This window comes from Numenius arquata, chromosome Z (assembly GCF_964106895.1).
Source record: "Numenius arquata chromosome Z, bNumArq3.hap1.1, whole genome shotgun sequence".
Classification (NCBI taxonomy): Eukaryota; Metazoa; Chordata; class Aves; order Charadriiformes; family Scolopacidae; genus Numenius; species Numenius arquata.
Window position 1 is genome coordinate 74288807 of NC_133616.1, and position 21004 is coordinate 74309810.

At 39.4% G+C, this 21004-nt stretch overlaps 1 protein-coding gene across 1 annotated transcript in view; it reads left to right on the forward strand.

Annotated features, from left to right (window-relative positions):
* Positions 1–21004, forward strand: part of SVEP1 (sushi, von Willebrand factor type A, EGF and pentraxin domain containing 1) — a 131749-nt gene that overhangs the window by 12476 nt on the left and 98269 nt on the right. The window contains exons 2-3 of the mRNA XM_074165874.1: positions 6483–6738; positions 7985–8161. Coding sequence (XP_074021975.1) covers positions 6483–6738; positions 7985–8161 — 433 coding nt within the window. The remainder of the gene's footprint in view (positions 1–6482; positions 6739–7984; positions 8162–21004) is intronic.

The following is a 21004-nucleotide window of genomic DNA, read 5'->3' on the forward strand; positions in this document are numbered from 1 at the left end:
AAGAAACAGCCTTTATGCAATGTGAAGATGAGTGTCTTCTACTTGGAGAGCATAGCTTTGCTCTCTGAGATAAGAATGGTTGACTCATGCTTCAAACTGTACAATATCCATGAAATGACACTTTCTAACTATGCACCAGTACTTGAAGTATTGAAAATGTAGCACAGGCATTACAGGCAGAGTCCATGCTGTAGAAAGAGGGAAAAAGGTCAGGTTAATAGTAAGTGCTAAGAACTGGAAGTCAAATATGTTCCTTCCATATCACAACGCCACAGAATTACTGAATTGTGGTTGGAAGGGACCTCTGGACCAGCTAGTCAAATCCCTCTGCTCCAAGTGGGGTCTACAAGACCAGGTTGCTCAAGACTGTGTCTGGTGGGTTTTGAGTATCTCCAAGGATGGAGATCCCACAACCTCCCTGGGGAACCTGTTTGCATGGTTGATCACCCTTTTAGTAAAAATGTTGTTTCCTCCATTTATTTCAGTTCGTATACAAACTGTATTTCAGTTTGTGCCTCTTGGCTCATGCTACCAATTGGAAGGGTCTGGATCCATCTTCGTTGCTCCCCCACCTTATTAAGTATGCTTGGTAGGTAAGTGTGGTGGCTTAAAAAAACCCCTCAACTTACTTAGGATTCTTGCACTTTGATATTGTCGAGAGATTGGAAAGTTCATTATAAATTATGCAGAAAACACATGTAAGTTGGAAAAGGATAAAAGACAAGTGGAAGAGAGGGTGACACTGTAAAGAAGAGATGAAGGTTGAAGATGAAGGGGATGAGAAGGATAGGAAAGATGAAAAGATACATGCATAGATTAACGACATGATTTTGATCACATTGTTGCATAAATTAATCATGGCAAAATATCGATAGAGCTAGTACATTATTTAACTGAAGTGAAAATCATTGTAATACAAGACTAGACCAGCATGAAATCACTGTATTTTAAATAACCTTTCTTTTCCCCTTTTTCTAAAATTTCTTTTTGGTTGTTATCTTCAACAGCCCATTACTTGTAACACTATTTAAATATCCAGATTAATCCTATAGAAATATATTTTCCCTGAATTATGAGTGCAGTTCCTGCTAGGGAAACATTCAAGGAAAGCTTTTATATTAGTTAATTTCTTCTAGATAGGTAACAGCTCATTCTCTAGAGCTTGTGCAGCAGTGCAGAAGAAGGTAGTGAGGTAACAACTGGAAACCAAAACCTCTAACTGTGGAATATCCTTTAGTTCCTCTCTTGAAAGGGGCAACAAAACCTACAGAGGAGATAAGATTTGTTTGAGTGGAACAGTGAAAGTAGCACTGTTCTGTGACCGAAAGAGAAGGTAGAGAAATCAGACCTTTAAGGGGCAGAGGAGGTATAGCCATCTCTTTTATGTAGAGGAATAACAACATTTGTATCATCATTAAGGGGAACAATATTTCTCACCCCCTAGCTTTGCATTATTGATGTGAGATCACCAACTTCCTTAGGGTTCCTCAGGATTCAGTGATAAGATGCCTTACCTCCACCAAAAGCTATAGTTGATCTCAGTACTGACTTTTTTTTTTTTTTAATTTCCAGAATATTTATTTACGTAAAATTTCCTGCCAGATTTGGACTTTTTTACCTGCAGGAAGGATGAAAGCAAAGGAACCTTGAAACAAAGGATGAGCTTTGCAGAAGGATTTATTGTTGCCCATTTCCCTTTGTTAATGACATGCAGATCCCCTTCTGAAGCCATCCGTGAGAAATGAAGACATACTGTTTTAATATTCTGCTGAATATATAGCTGAAGTCTGTGCAGTGTTTTTTTGTAATAATGTATAATTTATTCATTTTAATATAAATTTAATAGTTATTGTGATGCATTATATATAGTTATATTAATTCTGTAATATTATAAAAGGGTAATTATTTATTTTATAGGGAATAAGTGATCCTCTGGGAAAAAGAATTATCTTGTTCTGTTCAGAACTCATCTCATGGTGTATAGGTCTTACGAAATTCCCAGGTTGAAAACGAATTCTGTGTAAGTGGTCTACTGTTACAGCAGAGCTGAATGGCTTTTTAATGGAGGGCTTTCTGTTTTGCTTCTGAGGTGCAGTGGTGGTTCCCCCTGACCTATGACAAATAACATCCCTTCTGTAGCCCTTAGGTAGTATATTCCCTACAAGGTATACAAGTAGCAGTGTGATTTTTGTGATGAATGCTTGGATAAGGTTATTTTGAAAGCTGGGTTCCAACTTAAACCTTTTAAGGCAAGCTTCTCCTGGCAACGATCCTGGGGCTGTCTGATGTTATCTAAGGCTTAGTTTGTAAAGTGAGACAGATTAACCCATTTCAGTTTGTTTCCCTTTAGACATACATTAATAGCCAATTCTGTATGGTCAGAACCTTCTTTAAAAGCAAAACACTGAGTAAGGACAGAGATTAAGCCTAAGATCAAATGTTTGTTGATTAGATGCAGAACATGTAATCAAGGCAGTAACAAAGAACCTTTAACAACATCATTGCTGTGGTTGTCAAACGGCTGAAGAAGTCTTTGGTCTTAGATGCTACTCATCCCCTGATTTTGTATTAAAAACTCAATATTAAAAACACAGAAGTTAGAGGTTTAACTGTTTTTGTGACTGTACTGATAGGATTTCATTTTGCCTTGCAGTAGTGAATTTCTAGAGGAGTATTTTGTACGACAACTTTTTTGTTGCACAAGACTTCATTTTTTAATTCTTAAGGACTGTTATTGGCACAAAGTAAATGGTGAGCCTGCCAGATATTTGTACACACCAAACAGAGACTGAATACAATACAGATGGTAATAACTTTTTGCTAATGTGAAAAGAATGTTTTGTTTAAGATCTGGAAGGATTGCTGAAACTGACTGATCTATCACTCCTGTGAAAGAAGCGTAGACAAGAAAATAGGTACTGAAAAAGTCAAAGATGGGGTGTTTCTAGTGGCCCCATACATTTCTTTGCAATCATCAAGAACATTAATTATTTTGTTTTGTTTGTACTTATCCTTTATTATTAATTTATAGTACTGACCAAATGAGTTGTGTTCTCAATTAAACAGGTCATTCAGCACCTTATTTTGAGTTATTGCTGGTGCTTAGTTTCATTTGATGGTAAAATCAGAACCAAATGTGAATATTCATACGAAAGAAGCAGGTTCTCAGGTTCCTTTTAACTTTCAAGTAATGTTTAGTGGGCTATAAAGCATTATTTATTGAGGAACCTGACAATTTATGAAAGGACTGCAGAGTCTTGTCATGAAAAAAGAAGTAATCTTTACATGGATACAGTCCATGAAGTTGATGAAGACTGGTTAAATCATGGAACCACCTCTGTGTATGCTTACAAGTTTAGGGATTAAGTGAACAAACATTTTAAAATCTATGAAGTTTCTGTTGGGAAAAACCCCAGCTTTCAGAAGGACTTTCTGGAGTGGGAAGGAAAGAGGTGTCTTGCAATAAATGTGAAACAGGGTTAAAGGAAACTAAACTGATGGGAAATGGCACGCAAATATTGGAGAGAAGAGTCAGAGCAGTGCAGACTGTTACTTGGACTGTCAGCAGCTCTCAGTGGTGGCCTGTCCCTTAAGTCACTGTGCTGTCATAGAAGGAAACAAAACACTAACTGGACTACCAGACATACACAGATGATTTTAAAATAGACATGTCTCTTTTTTTTTTTTTTTTTTTTTTTTTTTTTCCCCCCTGAAATGTTGAATGTTTCTTTGCCTTGTTCGTTTCCTCTGCTGTTATACAGCAGGGATTCTGTGTCTAGAGTTACAGCTGCAAGACATGAGGGCCAGGATGTTCAGTGGCTTTGTTTTGTTTTGATTTCTAGGGGCAATATGTAGCAATCCTGTCTGTTCCTCTGTCTGCTTCTCTACTCAGATCCACTGGTGCCTGAATATTTAAGCCTGTCAGGTCGCAGGAAGACAGCTTCTTGCTCTCTTACCTGTTAGCTCCATATGTATCTGTGTGTGACAGAAGTGCTGCCCCAAAGAGGAGGTTTCCCTCGCAGATGCAGAGGACAGAAAAGCTGTTGGCTGCTTGTCTGTCTCAGACTTACGTAGCTAACGGATATTTGCCCCTCAGAAAATGGTCTTTTCCTGATGCTTGCCACTTACTCTAATTGATGACCCATGTTTTTTAAGAGGGCTTGGTAAGCTATTGACCAACAACCAGGGAACCTTTCTTGGAAAGACATGAGGGTTTGTGTACTCTGCACAGCAGTTTCAGAGGGCATTGGTGGCGGTCTAATTTTGTAAAGCAGAGATCCCTACTAATTTACTAATCAGAATTAAACAGTCCATCCTGAGATCTGTGTTGTCCTGGCTAGACTACTGGAACTCCAGCTAGTTTGTTCATTGGCCATGCAGACATGTCCCTGTATTTGGGGAAAATACGGAGGTTTGATTGCTACCTATTGTATCACTTGCTGAAAAACTAGGGCAATGTGTAATGCCGCCTACTACCTTCATCTGCAAAGTTTGTGCAGCTTTGTGCTATGCAGAGAGGGAAACAGTGCTGAAAGGCTATTGAAATTGCAAAGCCACGTCCTGCCAAAATTAAGCTTTGTTGCCCGTTCTGTACATGTTATGACATAATCATGAACTGAAGTCTTATTCTGCCAGATCAAGCTGCGTGCAGGTGGGATCTTCAGAGAATTGCACTAGCGATCTCCATTATGTCTCTTAACCCTGGGAAAGTTGTGGTTTCTTCTCAGTTACGTAAGTTCCACAACTTGCAATTTGGGGCCTATTTTTCCACCTTTATCATAAATTTTATTTGGAGATTGAAAGTTCCTTTTGCAAAGCTCAGAGATGCTACGGTTCCAAAAAATAAACAAATAAGTATGGATGGAACATATGTTTTTCCTCATCATATTTTTCAAAATAAAAGCCATTTTCACTGAAGCAGCTTGAGACAAACATCCTGAGTGGAAAATTTCAGCCTGAATGCTTAAGAAGTTGGATAGAAGTTTAAGTTGCTTACATTTAATTTTAAAATATCACAGTTAACGCTAAATATGTTTATTATATGCACTAAACGTAAAGAGCACTACCCTCTATGCCTGCAATGCCACTTGTCTTGGAGCATCCATTTCAGAATGTATTTTGAAATGAGGCATTTGTATTTTTTTCCTCCTATTTGTCTTCATATTGTCTTTTGCATTGTCTTTATCTTCTTGATTCTTTTCATTCTAGTTTTCCACTTCATTCTGGTTTTTCACTTCATTCTGGTTTTCCACACTTATGGCATAAGCAACATGAGGAACAATAGGTTTGGTTTACGAAGGGTATTTGTGTCTGCAAGAGAATTTGGTTTCACTCCCTTTGGGTTTTGCATACAAGTAGTAATAAAATCAAGCCCAATAGCAATGCATTGCTGGCAGTCTTTCAGACCATGGTGCCAATGGTCTGTGCTTTGATATATGGTGCATGTGCTTGTTTTTGTTTAGTATCTACCTGAAATCAATGAATTGCCAACTCAAAATCAAATTGTCCTGAAATGTGGCCTGGCTTACTGAGAAGGGTTATGAAATCTCTGCAGGTTCTTTGGACTGGCCTAATTTGTAAGCTTTTGATTGAGCTGAAAGACAGACAATTTTACTTTATAAGTCTTACTTTAAAATTTTGTAATAAAACTACTCAACTCAGTTCATCGCAGTTTTCAGAATTCATGTTTGTAAGGGTCACTTAAATACATTTACTACTTATCAGACAATGAATTATTTTTGGAGTATTAAAGGTCTGTCAAATGTGGTCTGTTGTGGCAGGTACAATCTATTATTGAACTAAACATGGTAGTAACTTGCATGCTACCAAGTTGAAAATCTGCATCTAATTCCTTCTACTTAAGTTCACAGGGGAAGGAGAAAGTGCACCTTCACAATCGCTTGCCTTAGGGCCACAGACAGCACCTGGCCACCAAGGGGAAATTGGAGGTGGTCCAGTATTTATTCACACTCTGACAGACTGTGGCTAATTATGAGAGTGGTAACTCCACAGGGTGGTTTCTAGTCCATAGGGCGTTAACATCGTGTTTTCAAGGCGCTCTGCCTGTTGTCCAAGAATAAAGATACTTCAAGAGTAATGGGTCTTGCATGAAATTTTCAGTGATTGTATTACCAATTCAAACTACAGTCTGAACGAAGTTGCTAGAGCACTGGTCGGAATCATTGCTGTCTGACATGTGGGTGACTTTATCAGTCAGTGTGAAAAGTGTCTTATTTTAAATCGTGTCAGGATTTCTGTGATGGTGCAGACTGTGGCCATCTGAAGTGTGACTTAGCGTTTGGACTTGTCTAACCACAGACTCTACTTGCAGATGGTTGATCTTCATTATAGTGAGTGGTCTTGCAAGGACTTAATCTAGCTGTATAATTCAAATGAAAAGAGCCATATCATGGAGGAAGTAGTGTACATATCAACTGTTGCTAAGCCCTTGCTGAAGTGTGCAATTTCATTTTCTCTTCCAGCAAATATTACGGCATGCCCGTGGAAATGCCACAAAGGTGATATTTCTCATTACTGATGGATATTCCAATGGGGGAGACCCAAGACCCATTGCAGCATCCTTGCGTGAATTTGGAGTGGAGATCTTCACCTTCGGGATTTGGCAGGGGAATATCCGAGAACTGAATGACATGGCATCCCATCCAAAAGAAGACCACTGTTATCTTCTTCACAGTTTTACTGAGTTTGAAGCTCTGGCACGCAGGGCTCTTCATGAAGGTATTAATATACTAACCTCAGAAGTCTACAGAGAGCAGAGAGTTCTGAATAGAAAGATCTCCAGAACTGCCTTGTAATTATATTTCATATAGTGTTGATTCCCCTTTTTTTTTCCTCTTACTTTCTATCAGAGGTGTTCATTCCTCAGGTAAAAGGATAAACTCTTTGTTTGACTAACTCATCATTAACAAAATGTGAGCCAAACTCTCCTCCTTGATATACACATAGTTACATCTATTCAACTCTTCATTTTGCCTGTGAAGAACAGGCTGTGATCTTGGCCCAGTGTAACTTCGCTTGAAAAAATGAACCCTGTAGTCAAATTATGGTTGTCCAAAAGAGGCAGCTGGTACACACCTTAGGACTAGCCTTAGTCCTACTTAGTGTACTTAGTGTACTTAGTACTTAGTGTACTAGCCTAAAATTGGCATTTTACACAGCAACAAAAGCTAGCCTGTTCAGAACTGATTTTGACCACTGTGAATAAGAGTAAATACGCTTTATGTTTATGACCTTATACATTCAGTAAAACTGGAAGGAGCAAGGGGTGGAAAGAGTTCGGACTGTGGTTTTATCCTTTTTTAATCTACTGTATTCTTAAAAAACAGTTCTTCCTGAAAAATAGAGAAAATTTAGACTAGCAAGTGAGAACACATGACTAGACCTTTGTCTGTAAGACAGTGCTTCTTGATTGAGACTTAGAATGTGCATCAGGCTAGCCGTTAGCATTTATTTGCTACATTTAATTTTTAAAAGCATGCTACTTTTACATAAGTGTTTCTTGCTGCCATTTTGTTTGTTCCAGGTAAGGTTTAGTTGGTCTATGTGAATGTGCCAAAGAAAAGATAGTCTTTTTTCAGTGTGACCAACTGATAATACATGTCGTGACCAAATGCTCTCCTGATGCCAAAGATGGTATCCACCAAAGCTGGGAAAAACTGTTTCAGCAGCTTCTGTTGGGAATTAGACTGGCATTCTGGCAGTGTTAGACTCAAATGAAACCAAGTGAAGAAATTTGAGGAACTTTGCACCATGGATTTCAGTGAACCCTTTTCCAGAATAAGAACACCATTATTTTTTTTTTTACATTTTGAGTGTAGCAAGGCTCTGCTTCATGCTGCTATCGCTACTGCTAGAACCTGAACCTAGGGTTTTTAAGAAACATTTCACTAATACCAGAATGTGAATCTGCGGGGGGCCTTTTGTTTGGAGATTTTTTGTTGTTAATAAATTGGTACTATTTCAGACCTGCCCTCTGGCAGCTACATCCAAGAAGATATATCGCATTGTTCGTATCTCTGTGAGTCAAATGAAAACTGCTGCGACATCATGGCAAGCTGCAAATGCGGCACTCACACTGGCCAGTTCGAGTGCATCTGTGAAAAAGGGTACTATGGGAAAGGACTGCAGCATGAGTGCACAGGTGAGTCTCATGTTTCAGTGCTTGTGTTTCTCTGTATGCACTGGCTAATGGAGTTGAGAGCAAAAAGCTCTGTTTGGGATTATGGTGATGAACCTGGATCAGAATGCATTTGAAGCTGCTGGAGAACTCTCTCTGGCTGAAGACATAGAATAGCTCTTATCAGTCAAACTCACCTTGTACCTTGTCTGCAGCAACAGCCCAAAGGAAAGAGTTAAGAATAGGGCAAATATTCTGGCACAGTAAAACTTCCCTAAAATGCAGCTCACCAACAATTTGTGACTAGAGTTTACTGAGTCTGAAGTAATGTCTTTTGCACTCAAGTGCTGTTAGTACGTTTTTCCTTCATGAATGTTGTTGATCACTTTTTGAACTTTCATAAACTTTCCTGTTTGGAGGGGGGCTGTATATTTGGGTCTTTGCAGGATAAATCCTTGGTGAAACTTATGATCAATTAAATGTTCTCTAATTCTTTCATGTTGACTTTCAGTTACTAAAGAGGAAAAAAGCATTTGAGTCACCAAACAGGAACTTGTCATCACATTCTGCTAAGATTGTTGTTGTTTTTACTGTTTTTTGGACAAGTCCTTTTACTAGTATGCATTCAAAGCCTACAGTTGAAATAACAATTTACAGGTCTTTATTGTCAGAGAAGGTACGCAGATTTTATCCAACTCCATTGATTTTTCTAGGAAAAAAGTTTCAAAGCTGTCAGAGCATATCTGAACTCTTATATTTGTTTCGTGAGCTGGACAAAAGAAGTACTGATAATAAATATTTCTCAACTAGAAACAAAATGCAGTATTTATATCGATCTTGCTTGTAGTCTCGTATTCTCACATTCTGCATATCACAGTTCTCATGAGATGTTTCCTCGTGAGATATGATCTAAGTGTGGTGGATATATGGATCATGGTTGTATAGCTGTTTATGAGGGCCATGCTGCCTTTTTAAATGTGATTTTCATGACATGTAGAGAGTCTCTTGATGTAACTTGTGGGACTTGGTAGTTCTGTTCAGAGAATAGACACAGGCAGGTTTGTCGCTAGAATCTAAAGAATCCCTTCAGGTGAAGGTTTGACAGAGGCTGTGATGGCTGTATGCCTGCACGAGGAGGATTATAAGGATATACGGAGGAATCCAGACTACATATAAGCACATGACTGGGGAAAGGTGGTGTATCTCATCAGTGCAAGAAAGGACTGCGATACCCCAGTGTTTGTGTTGGAACTTGATCAGTTTATCAGATGATGCTTCCTGCCAGCTATCACCTTGTGATTCACCTTGTGCCTCTGGAGCATCTCTCCTTTATTCTGAATTAAGAGAAGTAGTTAAGCAGGAATTCACTGCGTTTTGAGTGCAACATGAGTAAAGGAATGTAGTTAGAATCAATGTCAACACTGGCACATTGGATCAGAATCCTATTTTATGTAAGTGGGTGCAGCTTCCTTGTGTGCTCAACTAACTCTAAACGAAGATACACTATTCCATTTTGCTTTTTCAGTTGTAATTCTAATTTGTTTCAGACAAAATCAAATTTTCATCTTAATTTTTTCTTTTGTAATTAAATTCAATTTCCCTCACCTTGAGTGCTCTAGTAAACTATTGAACAAAATAAACAAAATAAACACAGCATTTCTGCCTCTATCAATAACTTGCATCATCAAATATTGTTTTGATCTGTTCCTAAAGATAGCAGGCCTATCATTTTTGAGTTACTCTCTCTACGTGAAAGATCTTTTGATAGGGTGAGCATACCTTTCAAGTACCACCAAAAATTATAAAAGTATGATTTCTTTACATGGGTACTTCACAGCTGTAGAGGAAAGTCTCATTTTGACATCATCAGCAGGTGCTTGTAAAAAAAGTTTTTGAAGGGGTTGGTGTTAGATAGCTGCAATCACCAGCTTATTTGCAGTGTATCTGCTCTGTATGTGAAGATAATTGAAGAGGCATACATATATTTTAGGGAGAATTTGACCAAGGTAACTCAAGTCTGTTCTTTAAAATATGTTTGCTCTGCTCAACTATTATATTCTTCTTTAAGACATACAGAAACAAAAGGCAACACATGTTTGTGTTCTTTAAAGGAAAAACAGCAGATTTTGAAATCATTTATTCTGAATAGGATTCCAACCTTTTTTTTAACATTTCCCAGCTGAGCATGTCTGTGGATTTGTAAAGCATAAGAAATCTTAAGAATGCATCTTAACTTTTCTTCACTGTATAATACACAGGAGGACTTTTGGCAAGTTTACAGTGACAGGACTTACATTTTAATTGGACTACTTTTAGCTTTTCATTTGTTAAACTTGCAGATGCTCTACTAGCCTATGTTTAGTTAACACACTAAGGCTTTTTAAAAAAAGTTTTCATTAAGGTGGGAGATTGTTCTTCTGCAAAGTATCTGTTCTTTTTGTTATTTTAGTTATTTTCTGCATGCTCTTGTGCTTATGCATCATACCACCTTACTACTGCTTATGGTTTTAAATGTGAGGCATCAAAATAACTATGTAAAAATGTTAATAGTTCTTTATTTTCCTAATTACCTGAAAACACTCTCTAGAAAGCTTCCATAAAATAAAATAGGAGCCACGTGCTTTGTGCTGAAGAACAGAAATTGGCTTCAGTGTCCCACTCCTGTTCTTTGTAATATTGTTGATGATGTGCCACAGAAAGAAGAACAGACTGACTGTTCTCTACTTTAAAAAGCAAACCAAACAAACGCTTCTTGGCCCACACTAGCAGCCTCAAGCAGCCAGAGACATTCATGACAATTGTGACAAAGGAAGGAAGAAAGAGGAAGAACAGAGGCAATATCAGAACCGGTCCCAAGAGTACATAAACACCTCCTCTTCAGTAATGCTTCGCTTTTTTTTCTCCTTCCTTTCCTTGATTACAAATGTTGAGTTTCAAACTAGAGACAACCAAACAAAAGTACAGAGGTCAGCAAAAATAAACCTGTGATTTCTGCTATCTTAAGACTATGTCTTCCATTCCACCAGTAATAAGGTGGGTGTCCAAGTCAGCTGCTTGTTCCACAGAAAAGTAAAACAAATGTCCAGATCTCCATTTGTATCTTCTCTGTCTTAGGAAGTTAGGGAATATGTCTTTAACACAGCCTTCTCACATATTTTTTTCAGCAGGAGCCTCCTGAGAAAGTGTTTTTTTAAATGAGCTCTTGGGTTGCATGAGCTTTTAGATTCATGATGATGCAACAAAAGGATGACACCTGTCATGTTCATCTCATCAGTTACCTCCTAAGCGGAACCACAGCTATTGGGGGAGGTCAGGAAACTGTTGTCTTGCAACCAGTAGTTTCTTTTATACAGCATGTGGACCCCATTTTTTGCAGCACAAGGTATCCATGAAGATGATGTGCAGTTGGCAGGGAAGAGCTAATAAATGAAATACTTGTAGTCTATGCTAGTTACTCCTTCTTTTGTTTATTTTTGGTCCACTACTTCAGTATAATTACTGAAGTGTAGAATTTCACCATATGTTTGAGTATTGAATAGGTTGCTAAAGCTTTGATTTAGGAGAATGCAGCATATCAGTTACCATCTGCACAGCCACTAGGGCAACAATTTTGCCTACAAAACAGCACATGGCTTAGATCTGTAAAGAGACTTTCCATTGAAACCTGAAGTCGTGAAAACTTTGACCTTTTTTTGTTACAAATTTTAATTCAGAACACATCCACTGAAAAGACTTTAAACTTTGAGGAAAAGTAGGTCCAGCAAGGCAGGGGAGATTTGCCTTTTGTGGTTTCTTGGATTTTGGACCTAATTTTCAGCTGAGCATTTTTTTCCATGGGATTTTCAGGATTGTTCCTGTTGAGAATGCAAAACAAAACCTGATGTTCGTTAGTTGGATAGCTTTCTCGTTAGAAAAAAAAAAAAAAAATTAATGTATATTACTAGCAGTTCTTTTCTTAGTCAGACAGGAAGAACTTTAATTCCAATGGTGATTCCAATGGCCTAGTCAAAGAAAGCTAAACATCTCTTCTGCTATGGTTTGTCCTTCCTCCCTTCCTTTTCATAGGAACTTCTGCCCCCCTGGAAGCTGGGTCACCCTATCTCAATATTCCTTTCTGGGAGGTGTTTCTTTAGCTACCCTATAAGATTTACTGGCTTAATGAAGCCTTGCTAACCATCTTGAACTTGTCATACTGTACGTGGAAATTTTCACAAAGTTTACAAGATCCCTCCAAGCCCCAAGGCATCCAGAGTTAGTAACACAGATCCTAACATACGCTATACTCTTCAGGAGGTGCCTGTCTTGGATCTGGAGGAGAACCACCAGCAGCACTCTGAGATTCCACTCATAATTGACAGACAGGGAGGGAAAAGAGCAAGAAAGGGAGTGTGAAAAAGTGTACAAAATGTCTCCAGCCACAGTAAAATGTCAGGCTAAATTTGCCTGCTGAATCTGAAGGTTTGAGTTAGTTAACAGAACTGCAGATTTTCAGGCTATTAGAACTTAGTTTCTTCTTGTCTTACAAGGCAGTGCAATTTTATGCTTTTGTCAATTGAATATGCATCTTAAAACTGGAAAAGAATTTGGTTTGGCTCCTCTTCTTTGTTTTTCAATTCTAAATGAGAAAAAGTTGGGATGTACAGGCTTAATGAAGCATTAATTAATGCTTACAAAACCAGAGCAGTCTGGGGAAACGTGGATGTGGATTCATCTACTGTAGAGACAGAAAAACTTGACTGGAGAGTCCTTGCTCTGTGGACAACACCTGTCAGTCAGTAGTACTCTTCTTTTGCTTAACAGCTCTCTAATCATGAACCCTTTTTCGTAACCCATTTAGGGGATGAGATACCTTTGTATACTTTACTTTCTTATTTCTAATTCATTCATTTTAAAAAATGCTTCTCCCAAGTGGAGCCACCTTCTGTAACAGCCTCTCATCAGTGGCTTTTTGTCTGGGATAATACACAGAGGTTCTATTGTGAATATCCTGTGTTAAAATGGCTGACATGAAAGGAGAAGAGAAAACAAGAAAGCAGGGATCTAAACCAACAAGAAAGATGCAAAACACCCATGACTAAGCAACGGTGAATTGATGCCTAATTCATGCTGGCAAAAACATTCCTTGTTGTCATTCTGTGTGTTTTCTCTTTTCTTATAAATCTTGTTTGACTTTTTATGGGTAACAATTTGAACATAACATCGTGATGATTAAATACAGAAGAAATGTAAATGAGTGTTTTTTTCCAGTGAGGGTATCATAACATCATGATGGTAAGTAAAAGAGAAATGTAAATTGATCTGGTTTTTCACTGAGGGTACAGAAGACAAGTGGATGAGGAAGGTGGATATAGGAAGCAAGTGCTACAGACAGGGCTATGGAATAAGTTAATTATCTTTAAAAAAAATCTTTTTAAGACTTCAAAAACCAATGTAAAAACATTTGTAATTGTTGTTTGCACAAAGACTGAAGAAAATTGCTTTTACAGATATTTTGTGTGGAAAATAAATACATCTGGAAGCACGCAGACATGGTATTCCAGATTTTTTACACTGAAGTCTGCTTTCTCAAAAGTTTGTCCCCTGAAGCCCAGTATTTCCTGCTTTCCTTTTGAAAATTCAGGTAGAGTTTCTCCTGCTTGTTGCTATAGGAAGCAAAGCAAAGGCTGAGTAAAAAACGATTTGGATGCTGTAAGATTTTTCAAATGGAGCATGCAATAGAGATAAAATCCTTTGATTTGATAATTTAAAAGCATGTTGTCAGTAAATTCTTCATGTCAAGTTTTTTTTTTGTAGGAATGACTCTGGCAGAGGTGAATGTTAGCTTGCATGATACTGCAGTACTTTTGCCTGCATTTTAAATGGCTTACGGCACCAAAGTAGTTTGTTTCCCACCAGTACAACCTGCTTTATGAAGATGGGGCATTTATGGCAGTGGAAGTTTCTTTTGCTGAGTTTACCCCTGGAAGCCTTGTCACCTTGTATCCGCAGAGTAATACCGAAAAGTTTTATAAGGCACAGTGTGTATGAAAAGATAACAGGTTTTGTTAATTACTGAAGTGTTTCTTACAGAACTGTAAAACCTCTATGATCTGCTTTCCTCATGTGAGGCCTTTGAAGGGAGATAGAAGCCAACCGTTTTTTTTTAAAGTATACATTTTATAAATATATGTAGGGAAAAAACCTAACGGGGTTGGGATTTTATTTTCTTTCTTTTGGGATCTAAGTATTCACAACCCAGGTGGGGCAGATCATGCAGACTTGCTTGGGGTTTTTCCTTTGTTTTGGTGGAGGATTGTTGTTTTAAGATGATGTGAACCTCATCATTTCCAAGGTGGAATTTTAACCCAGATTCAGTCCATCAGAAAAACTCTTTAACAAACTCCAGAGTCAGACAGTGAGTTTCCAAGCATCATAGAAATGTGAAAGTTTTAACATCTAACTAATGGCTTTGCTTGCAAAGTTGTGGAAAAGGAGCTTTTCTTGGTCAATGTGGTACAAGTTTTTTCACCCAAACAAATGACGTGTGCAGCTTAGATGGTTTCGATAAGCCTGTTGAAGTGAATAAGAATATTTCCAGTACTGTTAATGAATTTTGGATCAAGTCCTTGGAAATGAGTGGCTCATTTTTCTCTCTTCTCCAGGTCTTATGTATCAATTTATATACATCTTCAGTTGCAAAATTAACATTTTTAGGTAACATGATAGCTAATATGTGTAATGATGCTTTGGTATAGAATTTTTCTAACTCTGCACCATGTAGCTTGTTTCCTTTGCATTTAAAGCTGAAATGTAACAGAGAAAGAAAACCCTAGAACTAACCAAAAACCAGCAACAGAAAAGTTTTCTGTATATATCAGCTCAATTTTTGAGGAAATTCTTTAAAAATGAAGTTGTAGGGTAAAGGTGAAAGCCCAGATTCAATTTTGACATGTGCAGACCAGAAAAGCAGAGGTGTAATTTTATGTCTGTATGCAGTATTGAAAAACATCTCATCCTTTCCAACTAGATGTCATCTGAGGCTTTAGAAAATAAGTTTCTATGCCAAAACAGACTTTTTCCTTTATATTAAGTACAGAGCTATTTCTGAAATAAATTTGATGGAAAGTTGGAAAGTGATGCATGAGTTACCCTTTTTTCCTTATCTTGGAAGTGGCTTGTCGTGGTCACCTCAGAATGTCATTAAAATAAAGCCTTTGGCCAAAGTTCATATGTGCAATTAGAGGAGAAAAATCAACTATCTGGAGGGCTTGAGAGGAGCAGAAACCATGCTCTGAATAGAAATAGACATGACACAGAAATAGTCTCCAGCTTTCCGTGCTGATCAGACTTAGGCTCTCCCTGGAGCGCCCAAGCTGTCCTTTGGCCACAGTATAACACTTGCAGGTGGCCATCACAATGAAGAAGGCTCGAAGTGTAAATACAGCACCAGATAGGTTTAGCCTGTAGTTAAATGACTGTAAACCCTTCACTGTTAAGTCTGGGCTTTGCCTTGAGTCTCTAGACAGGATAGAAAACAGGCTGTCTTAGCTTCGTTGAGATTGTATGTGGTTTGAAAACATCCTTTTCCAGTTGTGCAATCCTGGGCAAAGGGGTAGTTTACAAACTTTGTGCTGAAAATGTCTTCCCTAACTGCCTGAAACGTTCATCAGCCAGTTGTCACAGATGTGTTTTTTTGAACTGTTTAGGTTCATACTATTTTATCATAGGCCTTTGATAAGCCTTTGACTGGTTGTGCAGATTCATAGATTCATAGATTGGTCCAGGCCGGAAGGGACCTCCAAAGGTCATCTACTCCGACCTCCCTGCAGTCAGCAGGGACACCCCCAACTAGACCAGGTTGCCCAGGGCCTCGTCGAGCTTCACCTTGAATATCTCAAGGGAAGGGGCCTCAACCACCTCCCTGGGCAACCCGTTCCAGTGTTCCACCACCCTCATGGTAAAGAACTTTTTCCTAATATCCAATCTAAATCTCCCCTTCACCAACTTAAAACCATTGCCCCTCGTCCTGTCCCTGCAGGCCTTTGTAAACAGACCCTCCCCAGCCTTCCTGTAGGCCCCCCTCAGGTACTGGAAGGCCGCTATGAGGTCTCCCCGGAGCCTCCTTTTCTCCAAGCTGAACAAACCCAGCTCCCTTATTCTGTCCTCATAGGAGAGGTGCTCCAGCCCCCTGATCATTTTGGTGGCCCTCCTCTGGACCCGCTCCATCAGGTCCATGTCCTTTCTATATTGAGGGCTCCAGACCTGCACACAGTACTCCAGGTGAGGTCTCACCAGAGCAGAGTAAAGTGGCAGAATCGCCTCTCTGGATCTGCTGGCAACACTTCTTTTGATGCAGCCCAGGACGTGATTGGCCTTCTGGGCTGCGAGAGCACATTGCCTGCTCATGTCCAGCTTCTCGTCCATCAGCACCCCCAAGTCCCTTTCCTCAGGGCTGCTTTCTAACACCTCATCCCCCAGTCTGTATTTATACTGAGGATTGTTTCTTCCCAGGTGCAGAATCCTGCACTTGCTTTTGTTGAACCTCATGAGGTTCATCTGGGCCCACCTCTCCAGCCTGTCCAGGTCCCTCTGAATGACATCCCGTCCCTCTGGTGTATCGACAACACCACACAGCTTGGTGTCATCTGCAAACTTGCTGATGGTGCTCTCAATCCCTCTGTCTATGTCTTTGATAAAAATGTTAAACAGTACTGGTCCCAGGACGGACCCTTGAGGGACACCACTAGTCACTGCTCTCCATCTGGACTTAAAGCCATTGAGTACCACCCTCTGGGTGCGACCATTCAGCCAATTCCTTATCCACCGAACCGTCCACCCATCAAATCCGTATCCCTCCAATTTGGCAAGCAGGATGTTGTGAGGAACTGTGTCAAAGGCCTTACAGAAGTCCAGATAGATCACATCCATAGGTCGCCCCTTGTCTACTGACCTGGTCACTTCATCATAGAAGGCCACTAGGTTAGTCAGGCAGGACCTGCCCCTAGTAAAGATTTGAGAATCCTTTTCATGATTGGGACTTGCATCATACCAGGCAATTATTGGAATAATTGTCTGCGCATTGAATCCCTTAATGAAAAGGTTTTTACTGCAACATTCTTTGGTACCCCTATGGATGAAACGGTGTCATCTTGCCTTCACTACCTTTTCAGAAACACATATCCAGGATGTTTTCATAGACACACGTGCATACATATTATTCCTGAACTTGTGCCAATCTCACAAATTAAAAGCAGACATCTTAGCATTCTATGAGCCTTTAAGTAACTTTTGTCTTAGAGAAGAAAAAATTAAAATTCTTGAAAGAGTGCATGAGGGATAAAATAAGATGACAGTAAAGAAGAGTGTTAATTATTGAAATGAGAAAAGAGGTTGAGAGACTTAGAGCTTGTTTTAATTAACTGTTGTGTCCCCAGTGGCTCTCTACGGCACCAGAGCATCACCTTTAAGTACTTAAGTCATTCCCAGGATATAATTTGTGCTACAATTAATTTGTAAGGTTTAGCCTTAGTGCCTGTGCCTGTGAGGTTGTGAATAGGCATCGGGATTCCTACCATCATGAACTTGCTCCCAAAGTCTTGTCAAAGCTGATTCATTTAACCAGACAGGAGCATAGCGCTCTTAATGTGACAAAATCAGGCAGTCATTGTGTCTCTGCATTTGGAATTTGATGGATTGTGCATGGTGTGTTTGTCACTTCGTCAAACAAATTTGATTCTTGGCTCTCAGAATCAGTTTCCAGTTGAACATGGAGTGTAGGATTATTTTAATTTTATTTTTAAGTCCTTGTCTTGACTTATGCTGTGATATTCACTCCACCCAGGCCAGGGAATATTGCAATGTGTGTTCTCTATAAGAATAAGTACTGTTGCTTTCAACATTTTAAACAATATTGCTTACTTCTCTTCCAATATGAAGCGAGTATTTTGTATAATATGCAGTTTGCATTGTTTCTCAAGTGTTCAGAGGTGGTCATCTGTTAATTGCCCTGGGTTTGCTGAGAGGGAAAAGAAAATGTAGAAGCAAAGGTGCACAAAGCTCATCAGGTCATAACCCACAGCTAAACAAGTAATTTGTTTGCAGATTTTGACCTAAACAAAGTCTTCCAAGGGATATTTACCCAAAAGGCAACATAGATGTTCCTTATGTTACTTCCACTACCTTCTGCCCATTTGGCTACCACCATCATAAGAGAGGGAAGATAGTAGCAAGAAGGGATGAGATGGCTTTTCTGTTGCCTCTCCTGTTCACTTCTGTCCAGCTGCCTTCTCTGTGCTGTCTGTGGAAAATTGTCTGAGAGGTTCCTCAGATTATTTCACAATGACTTCCAGGGAGGAAGCCCTCTCTCTGTGTCCTCTGCAGCTATGCTCCTCACTTCCTCCCGCTGTGTGCAACATTCTATGTTTCTTCAGCCCCAGGGGTCCAGAAGTACTTCAGACTCTGGTACCACTCCAGCAAAGGCAGCAGGCAGCAACAAGAGTATGCTGGGAAAAAACACCATGATGAAAAGGGGGCAAAAGCCCACTCAACTTAGAAGCAGAATCAGGGAAAATAGGTTGCAAACATTTTGTGATAAGCCTAATCTCTTTGCCAGGTACTCAACAGCCATAGTGGATGGGAGAAGTTTGGTCTTCTGTCTTGTAAGCAGCCGTGTTTTCTTCTGTCAATCCAAAATCTACTGCAGATGGCCCAAGCTTCTTACCCAGAAACAGTGCAGACTGCATGGTGGAGTGTGGCTGGGTCCCTTGAGAATGAGCAAGCAGCAACACAGATCAGTTTCATCAAACAGGAAATTGGTTTCTCCTGGTTTTGTTGGTGTTTTGATGAAAACAGAAGTCAGGACTCTACACAGAAATGGGAACCTCTTCAGGCCAAAACCCTAGGGTTTAATTTGTTACCATGCAAAACAAAGCCAGACCAGCAGATCACACTTCCAGTGCAGATGTTTTAGTAGGACTGACGTCTGAAGGTAGTTTGAAGAGTTGAATTTTTTCTCCCTAGTCTGAAATCTATTAAGTATGGAGTGTTTTCCTCCACAAGAATGGGAAGAACGAATGGGATCTTTGGGAGGTGGAGGAGTTGAGAAAGACTAGTTTTACAGAAGTGTGTATAATATAGTTAATCATATAGTCCGATTGTAGTCATATTGTTTAGTTACAGTTTGACCTGACAGATTTGAAACAAAATCCAAAGCAATTAAGCACTAAGTTGCAGCTTTTCATTAGTGTAAAGCATAGAATAATGGCATCTATGGATGGATGGAATCTCCATCTGTGTAGGTGTATGCAGCTGTACTGATTTTACGCAGAGCTGTACCCTATTTTAACAACCTAAGATCTGGCTCCTTCATCTGGCCATGAGGCAAATCTGCTAGGGTTTTTTCGCATGAGAGCAAAAGAAACATTCTGAGGATAGCTAAAAAAATAAGTGGATTTTTGGCCCAAAAAATTCAAACAAAAGGTGTTCCCTTGTAAATGCTATAGTAAACACCCATGCAAATTTCCCATCTCCCTGTGGTGTGTAGTTTATTTCTCAAACAAGAATACCAGAAGATGAAGTACAAGAACTTTCCTACGTCATGGCTGCTAGTGCTGCATGGTTTTTTTTTCACAGATTATTGCTATTAATTCCAGTCTCTTTGTTGGTTAGGTCTTCACAGAGTAGTCCAGAGTATAACATTCCTGTTACTTTTGTCAGGCTTCCCTTCAGCTCCAGGTTTATGACAGAAAAGTGCTTGCTGCATTCTGAATGTGCTCCCCCAGAAAAACTCTTACCTGCAAGTACACTTAGGTGTTACTGAAAACTGTACCAACATAAGAGAGAGGAAATGTCATTGTTCTGGTGGAACGCAGAAACATCTGTATGTACATGGGATGAGGATACTCTAAGTCACATTAATGTAAAGGCATATATTTATATTCTGAGTTTAATGTCTGTGTAAAAATGCCTGGAGCTTTAAAGGAGATGTTGGCCTGTTACTCTGTTTTCTCTTCCTGTCCCTTATTTCATGCTTTGCCCATCTGCTGCCCTCAGAGCATCCCATGAAGCCTGCGTGGGCCCAGGAATGGCAGTCTGTTAAAGCCTGCTGCAATAACTTTAGCATAGGAGACAAGCCTAGTGCCTCTTACAGCAGTGACTCTGTGTGTGCTCACTGTGGGGAGTCCAGGCCAGTGCAGAGGTGCTCTAGTGCCTTTAAATGCAGCATCTGACTAGTTGAAATCTTCTGCAGCATCTTTTTTACCTCTGTGGCACAGAGGTGCCATAGGTCTTAAGACTGGCAGTATGGAGGAGGGGTTTGCCTGCAGGAATATGAAGTGCTGCAAAAGTTGCTCTTTCAAGTAACACAGTTCACAGGACTAGGTTTTTCTAAGTACAAGAAGGAGAGTGGGAGGCTGAGTTGCCTTATTCTGAGGAGTCTTGGTGTTGACACAGAACATAAGGAATGGTTGCCAAACCTCATGGTTGAACAGCAGAAAAGCTATGTGTAGTTAAGCTGGTGTTTCTTTTGGACTTCCATTATTATCTATCTCACAGAGGCATTAGTTTGTATACCTAAAAATACTCTGGTCCTATTTCTGTTTTCAGCTTTGCAAAGAATATCACCTGAAATACAAATATTCAGTTTCCCTCTTTTCAGAGTCTAAGCCTGTGCCTCAGCATAATGAGGATCAAAATATGCAGTCACTTGAAAATCTCTTTACTCAGTTTTTATCTTTGTGAATTTTAGAGGAGTAAAATACATACATATTTTTTTCTATCTTTTATTTCTGAATGGAAATTCAAAACACAATGCCTTACAAAATGCAACACCATTTTCAAAACGTGTCACTTCTATGAGCACCTTCTTCCTGCTTGGCAAAAACCACTTCA